Below are 19,283 nucleotides of genomic sequence, written 5' to 3' on the forward strand. Positions count from 1 at the left end.
TATATGTATGTAATGTAATCTGAATATATTTGTATCTATATGCGTAGATATAAGAAGAGGAAGAAAAAGAAAATAACCAAAACTTAATCACACGAAATTTAAAAAGCTTTCCAAGGCTTTGTGCTCCGCTTCCCAACTTTCCCCCTACGGTCTCCCTTCCTTTTCCTTTTTGACATTGTTACTGCTACACAATGGTGTTTTTCGAACCCAATGACTAACTCCTTCATCGCAATTATCCACGTCTCATGTTTTAAGATAAAAATCTCTCCTTATTCTTTTAGGCTTTTTTGTCCTAAGCAATGTTCCAAATGTTTTTTGTAATCTTCCACGCCAATGTGTTTCTGTACAAAATCCATTCTTCTTTTGTTGTAAAATCATTGATTTTCTACACAACTCCCATCATCTCCCTTCCCGACCACATCTCCCACCTGTTTCCATCAGCGTCACTGTGTTTCTAGGCAAAAGCGAATTAAAAACAAAAATGTTTTTCCTGTTAACGGGAAAAATCTTTTAAAACAATAGGAAAAAAAAAATGTTAATTTTCATGATATAAAAGAAAAAAAGACAACCTTTCGAGCAAGCAATGCCAGCAAATTTAAAAAATATCTACATTTCTACGCTAAAAAAAAAAAAAACACGGCACAAAGAGAAATAATAAAAAGAACAAGAAAAAAAAGTGAAAACATTTTTTAAAAATTACTGAAACTCGTATATTTGCTACCGCCCCCTCATCCCTAACAACACCCCACTCCTTCAAATATATAAATATACATAATCTCCTAGATATTGTAGCCAGTGTTTTATATACATATAAATATAATCATTATTATTATTATTATCGATAATTAATCAAATATCTGTAGAATTAAAAGGCAAAAAAAAAAGAATGAAAAGAATTTTTTGTAAAATTATTGAAAAAAATAAAGATTAAGAAATTTTGCACTCGATTATTACAAAGAAAAAAAAGAAAAATAACAAATGAAAAACAATAATAATAATAAATATATACACTTAACACTTGAACACGCAGAGAGGTGAATAATAATAAAACAAAAAAAAATAAAATAAAAAAGAAAAGAAAAGGTAAAGACAAAAACATATAAAAAAAGCAAAATAATAATAATAAATCATTTGAATTTGAAAATCATCTCATAAAGAAGGCGAATATTTTGCCAAAATATTAAAAACCAAAAATAAAACAAAAAAAAAACCAATCAATCGAAGAAAATTTTACTAAAACAATTTTGGAAACTGTAAAGTTTAATGTTTTTTATGCAAACAACAACAACAACAAACAAGTGAAACAAGAACATAATGTAAAAAATTATAAATATTCTTTATATATAAAAAAAATGAAAAAAAAACCAACCAATCCAATAATAAATCACGCATTGCAAGCTGATAAGTAGTGGGCGCGTGTATTTAACACTAACTCTGTAATTTTTATATATATTTTGAAATATAAATATATTTTTCTTTTTTATTTATATTTTTTTTTTTTTTTTCATTTTCTGTAAAAATGTAAACACTTTCAAAAGTTGCTTTTTTGCATACATTTCCTTGTCATATGATGATTGCATTGCATTGCGTTGCATTGCAGTTGAATAATAATTAAATAATTAATAAAAAATAACAAAGCAGAAGAAAATGTTTAAATACTTTCGCTCTAGTATTTATTTAATATATATACATATACACACCCATACAGACACACACGCGTATATACATATATATATATATATATATATATATATATATATATATTTTTAATTATTTTTAGAATTTTAATTAAAATAGTTTTAGTGTAAGTTTTTTGTTTTTTTCGATATATTGATTACACTCTTTTTTTTATTTTATAAATAATTAAATGTCAATTTATTATTATTATTATTATTATTATTACACTATTATTATTATTATTCTATTATTCTCTAATTGAAGTTAATTTTATATCTAACTATTATTATATGTTAAACTACCAACCAACACAAAAGAAACATTGAAAAATTTATAAATAAAACAAGAAAATGATTTAATTATGTAGCAACAAAAAAACAGCAGTTTTTTCATTTCTTTATATAACTCTCCTTCAAGGCATTCATAAATTTTTTTTTTTCTTTGATAGATGGGAGATGCTTAAATGAATTTTTTTTATTTTTCATGCTATCTAATCAAAAAAATCGATTCGCACAATTCTCGCTAAGGATTGAAGAATAATTATATCCTAGACGACTTGTGTTACAGGATGTATGAGGTAAGAATGGACAGAGTATTTAACGCGCACAAGAGCGTAAGATAGACCCAACCTCTTATTGTATCGATCGATTCAGAATCATAATTTGAATTGATCTAACTCTGTCTATCCGTCTAGTGTCTGTCCATGTAAATTTGTGCTCAAGCTACATGTCGCAATTTTTCAGATATTTTGATAAAATTTAGCTCGGAGGCATATTTTGACTCAAGGACGAACGCTATTGAAAATGGTCTAGATTGGACCACTTTTTCGACCACTCCTCCGTATTCTGAAAGGTCGTTACATGGAAAAAAATTGTAATTTCCAAAATTTCTCGGCAAGAGTGGCCAAATAGTGTTATTTCGGCATTCGAAATTGGTATGAAAACTTTTGACCGGCTGTGGCAATTTTTGAACCCCGTAGCGAAAATTGATCTTCATACGACAAAAATGCTTCATGATGAAAATTGTATCATAATAAAAATTTAACATAAAAAAACTGTATTTGCAATGAATGGCCAAAAGACACGTAAGATATGTGAAGAATACATGGAAAATGCCGCGCATCGCTGCTGATTGAAAGAGCGTAGAGTTTACGTAGAGAAAACGTATACAATACGTCTCCAGTGATCTTCTCTTAATGTTTTACCTAACACGTCGTTGGTAATAGTGATTCTCATTTTCTGTACATTGTTTACATGGTGTAGAGAACGTATGTATTGTTCTACATTTTTTCTATGTTCTATTTGCATGACGTAGAGAACAGCAGACACGTAGACAAATAATAGTGCACATTTTCTGCGTATTATCTACTCTACCAATTCTTTACTTTGTTTTTATACTCTATCTATATGACGCAGAAAATAGGCAGACAATTCGTAGGGGAAGCACAGATAGTACCTAGAGAACACACACACATCACAAATCTATACATCTTTTACTTATCAGTTATATGACAGTACATAGAAAAACTGTAAAAAATACCAGGTTATATATAAAGAGAATATACAGAATGATTTTCCACTAATTTTCTTACATATTATCTAAATAAACAAGAAAAACTGTACTATATTTTTCCCAGAAAAACAAAAATTTTCCATGTTCCTGTATTTTTAACAATGCAGCAATGCAACAATGCAGCCATGTTTTTTAAACATTTTTCATCGCATGAAAGACAAACTTGGTAGTGAGAAAAACATTAAGAAAAATAAATCATGCGGGTTTTTTGCACATATATCTCGCATGCGATAAAAGCTAACAAATTCTTCTCTGCTTATAATTCAAAAACGTATCGCTCTTCCCTAAAGCAACGCCCACTCTGGCAACGTACAATATGTTCCATTTCAGTCTAGCTGTTGTTCGTCTGTTGCTTCCGAACAAATGAATTAGAAAACAATTTTATTAATTTCTATTATATATTTTCTTAAATATATTAAAACTGTTATTGCCATAATACTTTTTTAACTTATATAAGTAAATATCCCTAATATGATAAAAATTTCAATTAAACCAAGCAATTATTGAAAATGAATAAAAATTTTTGTTCTTCGTGTTATTTCATATACCATAAAATAATGTGAAGACGCGTTAATACCTAACAAGAATTGCTCGTTGCCATGTCTCCGTCAATCCGCATTTTCTGCTTTGTGACTGCTCCCTGTCTCCCTTTAAAACACATTAGTCCCTTTGCTTGGAAATTGAAACTAAAGTAACGGATGTGTTTACAAAATTATTACTAGAAAATTAGTGAGATTTAATGACTAACCCATTACACATGCAATAAAAAATGCCTATTTATAGTAAGAAGCAAGAGGAAAAATAGTATTTATTTACATGAAGTTCGCCTTTCTTTTAGAAAGGTATAGAATGACTATCATTTATGATAACAGTGGCTGAGTGAGTTGAATGAGAGAATCATTTACTATTGGTTTGTGCGTACAAATTTGGCCTCCGTGATATGATTATCATTCCAATGTGAATAATTTAAAGAGCGAAGAAGACTTCAATGAGTCTTAACGCCAAATTCTTGTTAAATGCTTATAGTTGACATCAACAATTTTTTAAGGAAAAATAAGTCAAAATATATAAATTTGTTGTGGTTTAATGTTTATATTTCGTTTTCTTCCTAAGGGTAGTTTTTTTGCGGATTTGTGCAAAAATAAATGCGAAGAAGGTGAATAATATTTTGTACAAGACACACATGCTGTGATACCTTCAATGTATACCCTATACCGGTGTCGACAGCTGATTGCGTCATTTAAGATATGTTGTTAGTTTTATTACATCTGGCGCAGCTAATGAAATTTTTTTCTCTGCTATCCACCAGACAGAAATATTTCTGTTATAATGCATATGTAAGGGGATCTCAAGCATACTGCAAAGCTTCTCCGTCGCGTTTGAGAACATTCCCCCCCCCCGTTACGACCCATTCACATATCCATCCGTATTAATACTTCATATTTTGTCTGCCTCCGGGAAAGTTCATCGCGAAGGGCAGCGAAACGTTACCGGCGGCCAGGCGTGATCAGCATCAAATTCTAAATGGAATCAGCGAATTTTGGTACCCTCTCTGATTATTTTTTTGCGGTACAAAATGAAGTATTTTTCATAGCTAAGCGATGAAAGGTCGATAAAATACGTTACTTTAATGTTTGTCCATCTTTTGCTGACCTTAAGGCTTACCGTTATTAGAAGAACGACAAACAAATAAGGTCCTTTACATCTGCTTCTAATCCCCTTTCCTTTTCGCCGTCTTTATCACCTTATTTCTTTTTGAAATTAGTTCAATTATACGCAAATAACCTTAGATCAGAAGGAAATTGTAAGATTTTTCATTCGATATCGAAAAAAATTTCACAAATTAAGTCATCCCACTACTTGTTACAAGTTGTTCGATATCGAAAGCCATAACCTCAAAATTAAAAATTGCAATCGACTTTACTCGATATTAAAAAGTGTAATTCCATTGAACAATATCGTAAATCTTTTTTTCTTCGATTTTTGCAACATTTTGTAGATAATTTTAGAAATTGACGAGAAGAGAGATTCGTATCCTGCCTTGTTCAGATATAACATTTTGCCAGTTGTTGGCAATCTCTTGGCTTGATTTTCTAAATTTAATTCCGAGTTTTTATTAAGGAGAAAGTTTACGACTCGCTTAGAGTCTCTAAGCTCGAATCGCTTCTATTTTGAGTACAACCTTTTAGGAAAAAAGAGACGACCATTAATTTTATGATAATTGCAAGCGTAAGTCATTGATGTTTTTCTTCGATTTCAGAGCCTGTTGTGGAAACTTGTTTTGCAAGAAAATTTTGGGATCATAATTGTGATTTTGACAAACCAATAACAGAATTGAGAGACTTGCTTAAGTAGATTTTCTTATCGGCGTTGATCGTGATTATATCAACTTTATTCTGGAATTTCCCATTTTCATCTTCCTATGCGTCAGACAAATGTAACTAATCGCTCCCGTAAGAGGTACGAACAATTTTTTTTATTATTTATGAAAAATTTTTTTATTAAGTCTTTTTCGAAAAGAAAATTCCCGTAAATTATAAAATGCTATACACTAAATAAATGCTAAATATAAAATGTAATTTCCCTAAAAAAACTTACTTTTAAAATGTAAACACAATTAGATGTAAAGCCCGGAGTAGAGAAACATAAAAGTATTTGTTTTTGCTTTTATCTTTTTTTGGCTCTAACTCAACGAGTTTTTAACTTAATTAATATCTTTTATAAAAATATTTACAAAAACAAAAAAGAGTAATACAAATACTAGAGAAAGAAAAAAATTATGCAACATAGAACCAGTCTCGGGGAACGTGCTTGAGTAACTGATTGGCCAATTTAGCGAATTCCATGGCCAGTTTCTTTTGTAATTGCGGTTGCATGGCTTCGATCACCAAATGACCATTTTCACGTAAAAACAAATTGGTAGCCTCCACTAATGGTAATAAATGAAAATTAGTCAAATGAAAAATTTCTTATAAAAATACTTACGTAGCACACGATTATTACGGAAAGCATTAGCGATTTTTAGATCAGCGTTTTTAATATCCAAATGGAGATTAAGCGAATCCACATGCAAATAAGTTTTGCCATCCCTTTGCGAAGTCGATACTTTGCCGGAGAGATCGCATATTACACCATCTTCAAATAAATTCATTACGCGAAAGCTTAGTGCTAAGGAATTTTTAAATGTTTATTGTCATTTTCTTGCTTACCCAATACGGCGTGAAAATCGCCACCACCTGAGGCCGGTATTATTATCAGTACACCGGAGCTAGTATACTTGGCGTCAATTCTTAATTTAGGTATAACAATTCGTGCCTTGAATGGTTCACCATTTTCACTTATTTTCATAGACTTGACTTGAAATTCACTCGAGCCAAATACATCCATGTTCTTTAAGGTGATTTTATATCCTTGCGGGCCATCTGTTAATTGCAACGATAAAGTGTCCATTTTAAATGGTTCGACTGAAGGCAACTAAAAAGAGATTTCACACAGGAAGAAAATTTATCAACAATGCAATTTTACAAAAAACAAGTAAGAACATGATGGACGGGCAAGGCTGAAAATTAAATACCCTACACCACATTGTCTAACACAGTTCTTATTTTTATTACAGAAAGCAAAAAATTATGTCTTGTTTCTATATAAAGGCATATTTTTCAAGTGCTTATTTATGGGGAAGCGGGCCCAAAACGCAGCCTAAAATAGTGCAAGTTTAGGTCTTACATAGGGCAGAATGAAAAAATAAGCGTAAATGGTCCAAATTTTGTAGAGATCATTTTTGTATTAAATCGCTATAATATTCCTGGTCATTTTTCATCACCACTTGTTTAAGTTTAGACTTTTCGGCTCTACAAAGAATCAAAAATAAGCCGAGATGGTCCAAATTTGGTACAGCTAATTTTTCTATATTAAATTACTATTATGATATAATTTTCATAAAAAACTTCAGTTTTCACTATATGAGTTTTCACTATATGAGAAGGGGTTCAAAAATTGCCCCAGCCAGTTCAAAGTTTTTATACCTATTTAAAATGCTTGCGTACCACTACTTAGCCAGTTTTGTCAAGAAATTTTGGAAATTAAAATTTTTTTTCATACAACAACTTTTGAGGATGTTATATAAGGAGTGGCCGATCCGAACCGTTTTAAATAGCGTTTATCCTTGGATCAAAACACGTTGCTGTACCATGTTTTTATCAAAATATCTCCAAAATTGCGACCTGTAACTTAAACACAAATTTACATAGACAGACATTAGACGGACAGACAGCCTTGGATCAATTCGCATTAGGATTCTGAATCGACCGGTATAATAAAAGTTGGATTTATCTTAAGCCCTTCTGGGTGTTACATATGTCCGCTCTAACTTACCACAAGTGGTGCAGAATATAAAAAGGAGACCTTCGCCTTTATGCTTTGATATCCACCTAAAGTCAATGATCGCTTTCCCTGCGATTTTTTCTTTTAACACAAAGTCATTGTTGGGCCATACCGAAGATGATCCTTCTATAATTTAAGCCATTGGTTTTCATCGCTATAGAATTGTTTTCGTCCACACGGAACACACTCAAGACATTTTCACGTGACCTCAAATTGTTGAGCTTTTTTACATCGATATATTTATCGTGGATTATAGTACAGGAATATAGTACATTAACTATGAAACGAATTCATGGCCTAGGCGACGACTAGCAACGTTTTAACATTATCCAGTAGTTCAAGTGGTATTACAGTTTCTATAAAATGAAAGCAGGAAAGGACATTTCATTTCAGGGCTACTAGCGAATGGACTTTGTCAATATGCCAGTAAACGTTGTCATATTAAAAAATCATTCCGAAAATGTGTCTTTGCTATTGCGAGCGCTTTTCTTTTATTGTTACCCTACGGTTATATTTTCTTAAACCAATCAAAGCACTTTTGAGATCCTTCTCTGTAATTGAAGACTTAATTGAACTATTGTTTTAAAATTATATTATTCAAATTATGTTTTAAAAATATGGTTTGATTTTCTGAATATGGGCTGATCAAACAAGATCTTCTGTTTTCAAGGTGAAATTAAAACAAAGCAGTATCGACATGATTTTTACACCTATCACCGAAGAATGTGGAGAATATTCATTTTGCCAAACCATTTACAACACCCAGCAGGGAGATTCAGCTACAAAGTATATATATATTTTTAACCCGCATCAAATTCGAAATCGATTTATGCATGTCGGTCTGTTCTAAAAATTCTCCCGGCCCCAAAATTGAAGCATCGGAAATTCTTGCGCACGATTTACTGTTGAACTTTCTGAACACATATTCTATGGCCAATGCTGTAATACCTAACAAAGTCCAAAAATGGAAAAGATTGACCACGCCTACCCAACATTCTAGTGTAGCAAAATTTAATTTTTTTTTTAATACTTTTACGTAGAAACAAGCCTTACAAGGCTAAACTTGTCCGCCCGCTTATCTGTCTGTCTGCTCAACTGTGCAATATCTGTGGTAAACATTTTCCCCTTTCCAAAAATGAAGATGTCCCCAATAATTTTCAAAGAAAAAAAATGAAGATGACTGAAAAAACGGGCCAAAGAAGACGCCTACAAGAAAAGCTGAGCTGAAAGAAAACTCTTGCCTTCGGCGTTTTTTCCTTTTTTGTAAACTCTTTTTAGGATAAGGATGATGAGAATAAAAGATTCGATCGTAATCGAAAATAATTTTCTTGTTATTCTTACTTTAGATATCGGTTCATGTTTTCCGATTTCTGTAAAAATTAAATTCACATCAATTTTTAACCACAAGTTTGTTGTGTATCGAATTAAGCTAATCACTTAATAGAACCTTAAAGTAAAAAGTCTAAAGGAATTATATAACATAATCTTACATTGGCCATATTGCATTGGTGGTTTTGAACATTATAGGAAAAACTTTTTTTTTATACCCGACACCGAAGGATTAATTTTTTCAAAAGCAAAAAAAAAACATGTTTGCAGCACCATCTGTCCGTCTTTCCGTTTGCGTAATGTCTATTTCGAAAGTTCTTTTTGTCCCAAAAATGAAGATATCACTTTCAGATGTGACAAGAACACAGAAAGCTCTTGCACACAGGTTGGTATTAAAAATGGGCGAAATCGGTCAAGGCATTTGCCTAATTTACAACAAAAATTAGGAATCCCAATGCTTCTTAGGTTTTTACTTATGACTCATAAACTCCTCGTACAAAGTTAATAATTTCGTTTTTTTCTTTTTTTTTTTTTGTTGCAATCTTTGCTAAGATAAAATGGATGGGTCTAAAAGATTCGCTAAAGCCAGACAGAAAACAGAAAATCAAAGTTCGTATAAAAATTCTTCAAATTACATAAAGCGAACCTTTTTTGATTTCCATATACTTTAAGAGGGCAATTGTTACAAAATGGATAAAATCTTTTAACTGTAAGTTGCAAATGTGTTCAATCCTTATTTCTCTTAAAACAGAAGAAATTGCTACGGATGCAATACGCTGCCGCATAGTTTAGTCGTTCAGATGTTCGAGATGAAGTGAGAAGATCCAGATTCGACCCTTGGTGCCGCACTCAATAATATCTGAGATATACAATCTCTTGTTTGCAAAAATGAAGCTGCACGCTTCAAATTCGCCTTCATACTTGGCCCGCGGGTTGATATTGAAAATTGGACAACACCACTTAAGAGACAGTGGCGTAAAAAAATTAATTACTTAAAATTATAAGAATCTCCACGTGTATGCCGGGGTAAGTTCTAAAACACTTGAACAAAAAACAAGTAAGAAAATTACTTTCCACTGCTACTGATTCCTTTATACCCAACGCCTGTTATCCTTACCGAAACTAAATTAAGAAAAACCAAAAATGAAATTTCCATGTACAATGTCCGTGTTAGGTGAGCTTGGCTGATTTTTTAGTTTCTTAAAAAAAAAAAAAAAAATTGAAATTTATGTCAATTATCTATAATAGTTTATGAGTGAGGAACAAAAAGTTAGGAGAGTAGACGTGTTTGCAGGTAGTCGTGTCTTTTGACCTGCTTCAAATTGTATTGCCGATATGAAGACAATTATTCTTGGATGTTAACTGCAGATACAACACAGTTGGGCGGACGAACAAACAGAGATACATAGGTGCATTTCGAAAATGATACTGGTCTTGTAAGGGTTATATCAGGCTTTTTGAACTTAGTTCTGAGCGTTACAAAAGTTTTTATAGAAAATTGAAATTATAAGATCGCAAAGTGCGCTTTGAAAATTGCTATAGGTTGTGATCAATGCTTGCTTAGACTAAACCAGTTGTCAGAAATATATTGAAAATATAACTGTACTTCCAAGTTTTAACGATGGATGGATGGATACACCATACGAGCTAACATACAATTGTATTTTTAACGGCAGACATGAAAATTTACTTTGACCGCCTTAATATTTTTTGATTGCTGTTTTTTGTTTTTTTTTTTTTGTTTAGTTTAACATTCAACTTTACACAAAGAGTCAGCATTTTTGACTCTAAAACTATAGTTATGACATTAAAGCGATGCAATGAATTATTATTTTGGGAATGTGTTAAAAATATTTGAAAGACATCTGACACAGATTCGCGGGTTAACAAATAATAGAAATCGCCTAATACATACAAAGCGTTTCTAACCATACAAGCATAAAAGAAGATAATTGCTTTTCACATTACTGCCTATGGAAATTGTTAAAATTACACACACACACACACACATATATATATATATATATATATATATATATATATACATATAAACAAACAAACAATTTACATATATATAAAATAACAATAACTAAATATGAGAATTGTTAACAAATTACTCCAAAACAATAATTCTAAGTGTAAGCTAGACTGAGCCACCTACCTGCCTAACTACCTGTCTTTATAAGCAAATAAAACATTAAAATATCTCTCAGTTTAAATGTTTTTTTTTGCGAAAATCATATCCCCAGCATTGCTCTATACACGGCTACTGCCGCACCTGGTAACAAATTAAAAGCTCAAAACTAAAAAAAGCTATATTCCCCTTAGAACGAATCCCTAATACTCAACACTGCAACGGATTGCAGTTCGGAAATATTTTATTAAAAGGCAGGATCCATTGATCGAAATCATTTTTGGAGTTTTCATTGTGGCGCTAGGAAATATTTATCCGACTTTTTAAATCGATACTTTTTATAATCCGCACGAATGGGCGAGCAGGTAAGACTCGCGACCACGCGCTAAAGTTAATTTCGTTTGTAGCTATAATGACAACTCTGTCGGTAAAAGCATAACATTTATTGATTGAGCTCACATCCATTAGATTGCGGCCACCATCTCCTTATTTCTTTCTTTCTTTCGCTTTTCAAACTAGTTTCTGGCCGTCATCACGCTATGTAAATCGGGGACATTCCCTAAATGATTGATCATATTAAGAAAAAGGAATAAAAGTTATGTTCATAGGAAATATTTATCCAAATTTTTAAATCGATATTTTTTATAAGTCAATTTTTGGTCAATTTGTGAGAGTTTTTTATAGGAGTGGAAACCATTTTTCTAAAAACTTTCACATCAATATATCCTAAATAACTTAAAAGTTATAATTTATTTCAATATTTGCTTATTATAAGCGTTACTTCGGTTAAACCACGACCATTTTCAAACTTGACTCAAGGTTACGAATCGAGATGGTATAAATTTACTTTTAACCTTACCCTTTAAATGTAAGCAGGTCGATGAACGGACAGAAGAACAAATTTAAATCAAATCAATATTTAACTTTCATCAAATAAGAATATGTTAAGTTTATGGGAGCCTTTATGCGCACATCTTAATGTCACAAAGAGAAAGATAAACATAATACACCTCAGCCATTATATTGCCATGTTGGTTATAAAAATGCAATTTCAATTAATTTTGTGAGAAATCCAACAACAAGAAGTTGTATATCATAACCGTAGCTATTGAAACGACATTTTGCTATTTTCTCTTGTTAGCCAGCTTCGTGTCTTGAACATGAGTAAATCAGTCAGTCAGTCAGTCAGTCAGTCAGTTAATGGTTAACGGCAACAAAATGTTGCTTCGTTAAGTCAAATTTAATACTCAATGCCTGGAAGTGCATTGACAACAATAGAAAGTGTTTATTGCAGTAATCAGGAAAGAAACTTAAAAATTGCATAATTTCTTCTCTAGCAAAAAAAAAAAAAAAACTGGTTACTTTGTAACACATAATCAAAACCGGTCAATATTATTAAGGGTTTTGATCAAAATGCAGCAATGAAAGGAGTTTTTCTTTATGAAGGACAGGAAGTCTTGTATATTGTACATATATGTATATATACAATCGACCTACCTATTACATCATTCCGTATTATTTAAAGTGACTTAGATTGCACAAACACATAAGTCAATTTAAAGGCTGCAATTATTGGGATATTTTGACACCGACATGTTTTGGTCCAAGAATGATCGCTATTGCAAACACGTTCGGATTAGGGAACTTTCTCGACTACTTTCCATATAACGCTTACTTTTGAAAACTCATTTATAAAAATAAACCTACTAAAAAAAGTGGTGTACTATAGTGTAGTGAATTTGAATATGGAAAAAATCTAATGCTTGCTAGTTGAAGATGAGCAAAAGATTCGGCGTAAAACAAAAGCAATCTTTTATGTATGAAGAATTTAAAAAAAAAAAAAACTTCTGCACCTAAATATCCAAAAAGTGAAAAATAAACTTTTGGTGCCTGCCAGATGTGTATACCTCGCAACGCCTTCACATTAAATTGCTGAACTTTGTATCTGAATTTTATATCATGCACCGAAATAATAAAACATGAAGCTTACTGAATTTACTTAGCGCACACACTTCTTGCAATCGGTATATTATATAACCTTTTTTGTAAATTTTAAGCGATTTACTTAAAAACGAGTAGGAAAATTGTATTCGGTTGCGATCGAACTTTTATGCCCATTACCGTTAGGCTAAAAAAAAAAAAAATAAATAAATCAGAGAATTAAATTTTCATGCTCTATAAAATGAAGTCAGGGCGACTGATTTTTTCTATTTTCAAAATAAATGTTTTTGTCGCATAGCCGCGTGGGCGTTGTAGGCGTGTCCTTTGAAAAGTATAGGTCACTTCCGAGTTCTTTTTCAAAAATTTTGCGAAGGGAAAATATTTCTCATAGATACTACAGAGACTGGACAGACGGACAAACGAACATGCTGACCTACAATTTATATACTTTATGGGGCTTTTCAGACTTGTTTCTGCGCGTTATAAAGATGTTGAAGAAAAAAAATTAATTTTGATACAATATAATATTAGGTAGGCAGGGCAATTTTTTTTCATTTTCATACAACTATTACACCATCGCCCATAGAATATGCGTTCAAATGATTGTACATTTGCATGCTATAGTTTATGATCAGTGATGGAAAGATCAATTTTTTATTCCTTTTAAATAACAAAAGTGTTCTCGGTATACGTAGCACCGCAGGCATGTCCTTCGATCAATTTAACCCATTTTCAATACCAGCCTGGGTTTCTACCAAATTTGAAGTCGATCGCTTCATTTTTGCGGCCAGGAGAATGTGTAAAACAGATTTAGACGGACAGACGGACATGAGTAAATCGATTTAGAATGTAATGCTGATCAATAATATGTATATGTTGCGAGGCATCTGAAGCTTCCTTCTAGGCACTGCAAACGTTGGGTATAAAAAAAACTTAAAATATTTCTAAAACAATTTCCATAAGATTTTAGGTAAACACTTTAAAAAGAATAACTAGAAAATTTTATGAGTCTCGGCCGTAGTCACACTTATGCTTTTCTTAATTTTGATTTAATAGATAAATTTCAAAAATTACAATTTTGAAAATTGAAAATTATTTGATATGCAAAGTTACCTCAATTTCTGGTATACCCTTGGCCAGATATGGTTTTAAATGTTCCAGGGAACTAATAAAGCATTCCGTTAATTTGGGATCATCACGCCTGCATTGCTTAACATATTCAGCTACATGAAAAACACACAAAAGTATATATTCAATATAAGTTAGTTAGTATTGTACAATTTTTGTTAAATAATTTCTACGCACAAATATCTATATAATAAAAACAAAAGCTAATAACACCTTGCGATTTTCTAATCAATCATAAGCGATTCCATTTCTAAAAGCTATTGAACGTATAGTTTTTTATTTCTTTGCACTTATCATTATTTAATAACTGAATGAATGACGTACGTATATGTACATACATGATAGCCGATATAAGGGGGCACAGACTCGCATTGTCAATCCAAATCAAATAAGTTTACTTTATTAGTTTGTTGACTTTAGAAATATTATAATTTTCAGTGTTGTGTGTATCGACAAAACAAATATATATAATATGAAGCAACCTTCAACTTGACTTGTAACGCATTTACACTCAAAACTAAGATCAGTTGACTCAAATCTATATATAATACTTTTTATACGTAATATCTTAAAATAGATTTAATTTTCTGTTTATATCTTCGAAAAAATTATGAAAATAATTAAATCGTCATGCTAATCAAGCCTCAAAGAAAGTCGATCATTACGTTTAATAATAGGAGATACTAGGTATGTTAATATGAGACCGAAATTTTTGCATAGAAAACACACTCTTGTTGTACGAGAATGATAAAAAAGATATTATCCGAAGTATTACCCATCGCTAGCTGTGAAACCCTTTCTGGAAATTTATGAATGCCAATTATGATTTTAAATATGTTCCCCTTTTCGTGGCGAACTGTTTCCATTTCCACATCTTTGTACGAACTCAAGTCTTGCTTAATAACGCAAACAAGTTTGAATCAAAATGACGCGAGCACGGTGAGTAAACTGCATGAACTACCATTTTCCAGTTGAGTACTTTTAACATGTAGCGGACTGGTTTAGCGGTATGAACAGATGGACGCATGTAAAGTAAAAATCGACTACGTTGCTTTCTTTGATATTCTGCCCTTTTTTTTTAAGTGAACCGCTCGAATTGATTTCTTTGAATAGTAATGTTTAGTAGCGTTTGGAAGTATCCGCCTCCTCTGACTTTAACAGATCACATCCCCTTCTTCACATCCAAGACTAAGTATTGTCTTCTTGCCATAACGACTAGATCTCGCGGCTGAATGTTACATAGTTTTACACAGAAATTATGCACCATGATGCAATTATGCAACTGATGCACCGTTCATTCCCAGTAATGACGCGGTGCAAAAACCGCTTTTGCTTGTACTCGCTTGCCCGCTCGGGCAAGAAGAAATGTTGTCGATGAATGTTCTTTTTTTGGCGCAAAACTCGGCATGTCCAACGCTTTGACAAATTGTGCTATTGCTGAGAATTGCAAAAGCTTTGTCCTATGGCAGCAAAAAAAAAATGGAATCATTAACGCGGTTAAACAATGACTGCTTTTACAGCTAGCCGCATCAATAAGCAAGGTCCGCCTGGTAAATTGTATTCAACTTGAATTGAATTTATTAATATCCAGCGTTAGCCGGCTTACAAATGATATTTCAGAAATACGTTTTCCCTGTGCATATTGTCCCCAGTAATGTTTCCATCAACAATTACTAAGACGGAGAGTTCCTCATTGTCGTTAGTAATGCTCTCTTCGCTGAAACTTTGTTGTGAATCAGATCGCACAGTTAAATTTTATCTATTGATATTCTAAAGTAAAATCTGCTGATTCATTGAGCTTTTAGGACTAGAAGCATGATTTTTTATTAATCACAGATGATGTTTTGCGTGTTTGCGTCTTTGTATTGAAGAGGACAATATTTGCGGGATCGCCACGAAGACAGTAGGCTTAAGTTTGATTTGCCCGCCCACAATAAATAAGATAATGAAACAGCATTTTCATCTACAACCTTCAATCGCCGGAAGATATCTCCGAAAAGCTTTTGCCCTGTCTACAAGCTGGAAATGTCTTAATGACACTACTTTTTCGGCTTTTTTGGACGACTTTCGCTGGTTGCCGTCCCCTTGGCCGACTGACTCTGAATTGTGTTCATTTTTCATCCATTGTCACATATGGCATGAAAAAGATTTTTTTATTGCGGCTAAGCAGTTCCAACAGAGCTCTGACTGCTATTGGTAAATTATGGCCTAATGTCTTTAGAAAATGTTTATATTCATTTATTCGTGAATACAAGGAAAGGTAGATGCAGTTCGTATGTTTTTAATGATTTCGCCAAGAAATTAAAAAATGTAAAACGATTTTTTTGAACTTGATTATGACTTCAGCTAGAATTGTACATATTCTTGCGTTTTTCTCTGACACTTCGCAGCACATAAAATGTCAAACTTCGATAAATGCAAAACAAATAAGAACATTATAGTCAGGCAAGGCCGGCCTTTGAATACCCAACACTACGTTATCTAACAAAAACCCTATTTTTGTTATAGAAGGCAAAAATTATATCTTGTTTCTATATAAAGACATATTTTCCATGTGCATATTTATGGGTAAGCAGGCCCAAAACGCAACATTATGTAAAACAAGTTTAATCCTCACAAAGGGCTGGATCCAAAAATGGGCGTAGATGATCTAAACTTTGTATAGTTCATTTTTGTATGAACTTACTATAATGTTATGTGTCAATTTCGATCACCACATATTAAAACTTACGCTTTTCTGCTCTGCAAAAGATCAAAGTTAATTTTTTTATGTTCAATTACTATTTTGAAATAATTGTCATCACAAAGCATTGAAAATTATACCTTTTTGTCGTATGATCTTCAGTTTCTGTTATAAGAGAGGGGCTTCAAAAATCGCCCCAACCGATCTAAAGTTTTCATACCAATATAGAAATACTACTACTTAGCCAGTTTTGCCGAGAAATATTGAAAGTTACATCTTTTTCCTATATAACGACTTTTCATCATTGTAAGGGAACCGATCCAAACCATGATGTTCAATAGCATTCGCCTTTGAGCGAAAGCACGGAAGCATATCGAATTTCTTCGAAATATCTCAAAAATTACGAACTGCAGCTTGAAAACGGAAACACAAGCACAGACAGGTTCAGATCGATTTGCAAAATCATTCTGAATTGATTGGAATAATAAAAGGTGGGCCTATCGTAAGCCCTTCTGGATATTACATACGACCGCACAAACTTAATATACGCTTCACCACAAGTGGTGAGGGATATAAAGAAGAGGCTAAATACTGATAGTAGATTGATCGCAACCTGAGAAGTAAGTGCCTGATCAATAAGTACTATGCGTTAACCGACCTTCAAATTGCTTTTTTTTATTTGTTAACGCGACCCGATCGGGGTATTCCACCTGTCCGACGATGACGGTCAGAAAAAAGTGATGAAAGAAATAGGAAGTGGCCACAACATATTTGGATGTGTGTCCAATTGGTAAGTATTATACCTTTAGCGACCAAGTCCTTACCAAGTATGCTCTAACGCGTTGAGACGAACCAGCGAACTTGGTAATCACAATTTTTCTTTGTCTAATCGACTACTCATACGGGAAGGATATGCAATTTCATGGTGATAATCAACTCGACATTTTCTTAGCTTAGGATATAAGCAAAGATTTTCTTAAGTTTCTTGATTTATGTCGAAATCGTATTTTTCCATAAAATTTGTTGATATAATTTGCATAAAAAATTCGTTTAATAATTATATCTTTTAAATTATTCGCTTGCTGTTCTCTAACTCTCTTTAGAAATCTATGTTAAGTGCTACCTACCATAAAGAATAACTTCAATTTAATATTCGTTTTTATTTAATTATCTACAAATTGCAATCGTTTTCTTTAGCTCATGTCGTATACAAGTTTAACAGCCATTGGACAAAGCATCTTAAAATCAAATGACCGCTCTTGACCCACTATTTGTGGACAAATGAATTTCAGTTTTTTTTTTTTTTTTTTTTTGTTTATTAACGTATATGCTATTCAATCCATTGTTCATAGAAAATGATTAAAACGCAAAACACTAAAGAGAAAGAGATGAAAAACTGGTAAATTTTATAACAATCGATATCGTGTTAAAATAGTTTAAGTTAAATATTAAACCTTGAACTCGCTTATGTTTCAACCATAATTTGGTTAAGGTATTGCACCAACAATGAATTTTATTAACACTTAAACTGTAAAGATCAGTATAAAGCCAATCAATGTTAAGTTAAATTTTAAATATTTACTTAAGATAAAAAATCAATTTCCGCATTTTTCTTTTCTTTTCTTTATTTATTTATTTTTATTTTTATTTTTTTCTGTACAAGATATAAAAATTTACTTATATTATTTATTTTGCAATTACACAGAGGTATGCATATATATGCAATTTTTCTTTCTCATTTCCTTTAAAAAGAAAAAAAACTTACGTATTTCGTTTGTTTGGGCGACAACAAGATTTTTTATAATCGTTGAACACAACAACAATATGACTAAAGGTTTCCACATTTTTAATGTATTTCTCCTTGTTATTCTTCTCTTTTCTCGTTTATATCCTTTGAGTTTACTTTTTTCTTTTTTAAATTCCCAAAGACTCTTTATTTTACATTCCAGTTTAGATGCTTTTAGGTTTTCTGATTTTTCTTCTTTTTTTTTTTTGTTTTTTTTCTTTTTAAAAAGCAACCGCTCACCGAGAATAGACGAATATAACTGATAGATGATCTTTTACCGCTATCGAGATTTAAGTCTTAAAATTTTCAACAGTTAAAGCTTTTACTCATACTGCAACGTAACATCCGTACAGCTTTAATTTTACACAAAAGAAATATGGGAAAAAAAATGTTATGAATTCGTACCTTAGGCGCTTGCTAAACCGCTCTTAATAAGATACACATATTATGTGCATGCATATAGATGAAGGTGTCCCAAAATGCGCTAATCATCTCAACTTCATCTGAGTGACAAGCATTTTTTTGGTATGAAATTAATTACCTGATCTCAGCAATGTGCTGCACGAAGCGTGACTGTGTTTTGCTTGCGATCGCCACAGCGTACACATACCGAAAGAGCGCACCGAAAAACGTAGTTATGTTCGTCTTGA

At 32.1% G+C, this 19,283-nt stretch overlaps 1 protein-coding gene across 1 annotated transcript; it reads right to left on the reverse strand.

Moving 5' to 3' along the window:
- Positions 1-5,829: 5,829 nt before the first annotated feature.
- Positions 5,830-18,908, reverse strand: LOC119638417 (protein takeout). The gene is made up of 5 exons (XM_038035185.1): positions 18,613-18,908; positions 14,150-14,259; positions 6,459-6,723; positions 6,235-6,384; positions 5,830-6,178 (listed from the first exon to the last, which is right to left on the reverse strand). Exons 1-5 carry the CDS (start codon positions 18,689-18,691, stop codon positions 6,027-6,029), a joined length of 756 nt encoding a protein of 251 aa, XP_037891113.1. The 5' UTR covers positions 18,692-18,908; the 3' UTR covers positions 5,830-6,026.
- Between the last annotated feature and the right edge of the window lie 375 nt (positions 18,909-19,283).

The sequence above is a fragment of the Glossina fuscipes genome, unplaced genomic scaffold, assembly GCF_014805625.2.
Source record: "Glossina fuscipes isolate IAEA_lab_2018 unplaced genomic scaffold, Yale_Gfus_2 88, whole genome shotgun sequence".
NCBI classification, from domain to species: Eukaryota; Metazoa; Arthropoda; class Insecta; order Diptera; family Glossinidae; genus Glossina; species Glossina fuscipes.